The sequence below is a fragment of the Bactrocera neohumeralis genome, unplaced genomic scaffold (genome assembly GCF_024586455.1).
Source record: "Bactrocera neohumeralis isolate Rockhampton unplaced genomic scaffold, APGP_CSIRO_Bneo_wtdbg2-racon-allhic-juicebox.fasta_v2 cluster09, whole genome shotgun sequence".
Lineage (NCBI taxonomy): Eukaryota > Metazoa > Arthropoda > Insecta > Diptera > Tephritidae > Bactrocera > Bactrocera neohumeralis.
In genome coordinates this window covers 28,068,755-28,072,107 of record NW_026089622.1, presented here as the reverse complement: position 1 = coordinate 28,072,107, position 3,353 = coordinate 28,068,755, and the positions used below count along the sequence as shown (strand labels likewise).

The 3,353-nt window shown below is 43.7% G+C and overlaps 1 protein-coding gene across 1 annotated transcript; it reads right to left on the bottom strand.

Moving 5' to 3' along the window:
- Positions 1–524: 524 nt before the first annotated feature.
- LOC126764696 (uncharacterized) lies at positions 525–3,065 on the bottom strand. The gene has a single exon (XM_050482348.1). The coding sequence runs from the start codon at positions 3,063–3,065 to the stop codon at positions 525–527; it is 2,541 nt and encodes an 846-aa protein (XP_050338305.1).
- Positions 3,066–3,353: the final 288 nt, after the last annotated feature.

Genomic DNA, 3,353 nt, shown 5'->3' with positions numbered 1-3,353 from the left:
ATTCCGGTTATATGTATGTATATAACCTATATTCCCATCGATCGTCTCAATTTTAATAAATATATACTTACCATTGTTGAAAATAAAATTGTAAAAATATAAAACAATAATTACCTATCATAATTTATATTAATATTAATATAAAACAACGTTTCTTTTGTTTAAGCACTATACATATGTACATAGATACGCTACGCTATTAAAATCATATTTAAAACAACTACAAATTAAAAATGTTTACAATTTACATATTTATAAAAAAAAACTTATTTTATCTATTGAATTAATTAAAATTTAATCGAACGCAGTTAAGAATTATCCAAAACCGTAGTCAGTCGCAGTCGTACTGCTCCTTTTTTAACATTTGCTGGATGCCACCATGAAGACATCGTCTATAAGAATCAGCAATTAATAAATTAGCAAATGATCCTTTGGGAATAATCATTGGATGTCCTTGTTAGTTAGATATTTCTGCATTTCGGATACGCCCGCCGACTCACAAAATGCAGGATCCATATATGGATTTAGGGGAACAAGTGATTTCGAATGTCTAACCTGGAATTTGATTTGAGAGCATTAATTTCTCGTCTATATGCCTTACCTTGAGCTTGTTTAACAGTTAGAAGCAGAGCCCATTCGTATTCTTCTGCTGTCACAATATTCGACCTCTTACCCTTGTAACATGGCAGAAAACGTCTTAATCGCGTTGTTGTATTGAGGACACGACTAAGTATGCTAAATTTCTCAACGAGAGGAATTCGGTGACCACACGCAGAAGTCATAAGACATTGGTGATGATCCTGGCGAGTGGTTATAAAAGTACGAAAAGGTTGACATTCCAGAGTCTGTGCCTGGAGTTGCTCCTCCGTTAGTTCTGGCACAACTGGATCGTTTTCGATGCACATATAACGAGAAGGTGGACCTGTCCACCATAGCGGATGATGCAGAAGGCTTGCAGGCGTAATTCCTCGACTTGCACAATCGGCTGGATTGTACTCGGAGCGAATGTGTCGCCAACATTCTACCTTGGTGTGGGCCTGGATGTATGCAACTCGATTACCCACGAACTGTTTCAACACTGACGGTTGTTTATGAATCCAATGCAAAACTATAGTTGAATCACTCCAGAGTGTGTAAGGGACGTTGTCTAAATGGAGCGCCTTTTGCACATGACGTAGAGTGACTACCAGCAGGTGGGCAGCACAAAGTTCCAAGCGTGGTATAGTAATCTGCTTCACAGGTGCCACCTTGGTTTTCGCAGTAACAAGTGCCATATTAGACAAATCTCCTTGTGCGGCACTATTTACGTAGATAACCGCAGCATACGCCTTCGAGCTAGCGTCACAGAATCCATGGAGTGTACAAAATGCATGAGGTGACATGCTTAACCAACGCGGTACACGGACTCGCGCTAGTTCATGAAGACCATTTCGAAATTCGAGCCACTGGTCTTGTAATTCTATAGGTAATGGAGTGTCCCAGTTAAGATCCTTCCTCCACAGGGTTTGAATGAACATTTTGGCCAGAACTACAGCTGGCGCTAGTATACCAATCGGGTCATACAGCCTTGCAACGTCACTTAGGATACTACGCTTTGTTGGTAGTCTATGTGAGTCTTCAATTCTCACCTTAAAAAAGAGCTCATCGCTCAACGGATTCCAATGTAAGCCTAACACAGTGGCGTTGGAATCGCATAATTCAATTTCTGTAACAGATTTCTCTGGATCGGTGATAGCATGAAGTACTTTGGCGCAGTTCGAATTCCATTTGTCAAGAATGAACTGACCTTGACGAAGGATCGCATCAACATCATGAGCACAACTAACAGCTTCCACCAAAGAGTCAAAACTTTCCAAATAGTCGTCGACGTAAAATCCATCAAGGATACTGTTCCTTGCTGTAGAAGCCCGGTTTTCGTCCTCCACAATGGTGTAGTTATCTACAGCACATTGGCGTAAGGAGCGAATCGCATTGTATGGACTGCTTGTCATTCCATACGTTACTGTGGCTAACTCGAAGCTACGTAGTGGTTCGACTGGAGATTCCCGCCACAAGATGCGTTGCCATTTACGATGCAAGGGATTGATCTCAACCTGTCGAAACATCTTCTTGACATCGGCTGTTATAGCTATCCGATAGCGTCGAAACCGATGAAGAATATCAATCAAATTGTCCTGGAGCTGTGGTCCCGAAAACTGAGTGTCGTTCAATGACACTCCGCTGGTAGTTTTGCAGGACGCGTTGAATACCACCCGAAATTTACCTGTTACCGCATGATGGGGTATGTAATAGCATTGCGTTGGGTCGAAGCAATCGTCTGTCACGGGATTCATGTGACCGAGTGCTATGTACTCTTGCATAAACGTGATGTATTTGTTGCGAAGCTCAGGGTCGCCAGCTAATTTTCGCTCAAGATGGAAAAACTGACGCCGCGCTGCTTGATATGAATCTCCCAACATTGGAGCATTCGGAAGAAATGGGATTTGTACACTATAGCGTCCACTCGCTGTGCGACGTACAGTGTCAATGAAAATCCGTTCACAAGAGTCTACCGAGAGTTCGTCGACAGGACCATTGTCCTCAACCTGCCAGAACCTCTGCAGTAGTTTGTCCAGTTGCTGATCGCCTATACATTTGCTGACAGTTAGAGTATGGGTCAAATGATTTGGAGCGCTGACCACCGCGGGGCCAAACACAACCCAACCGAGGCGAGTACAGAGCGCGCACGGTTCGTTATGGAGTCCCGCAGCAATCCCATCGGCAATTAAAGCGGGCCAAATATCTGCGCCAATAAGTAAATCAATTTTGGCAGGAGTACCAAATGTTGGATCGGCAAGCTGGAGTCCAGAAAGGTGATCCCAGGCGGAGGAGTCGACCTTGCATACTGGTGTCATAGTCGTAATCGTTGGTAGGATGTAGACTTCAAATTGCGTCGAGAAAGCCTCATCAGTGAGGGATCTCAATCGCACAGTTGTGGAGCCCTTTGTGTAAGTGGCTGCATTGGCGCCTATACCTTCTACTCGGATCTGCCCCGGAGTTCTACGAAGATTCAGAATTTTAAACATGGATTCACTGAGAAAGCTCACCTGAGATCCGATGTCGCATAATGCACGGCATTCATAAGGCCTCCCATGGCAATCCGAAAGGAGCACCTTAGCCGTCGCAAGTAAAATGGTCCGGTCATCTTGTACAACGAATGACTGAACCTCATTTAATTGTCATTGCTGGCGGGAATACACTTGCGGTCCGGTAGAAGTGTGGTTCGCCGCAGCACCTGAGTTAATTGTTGATGTAGAGCTTGGCGTTGTTACCGAAGCTGCTGATGATGATGATGATACACTCGTATCTGCTAT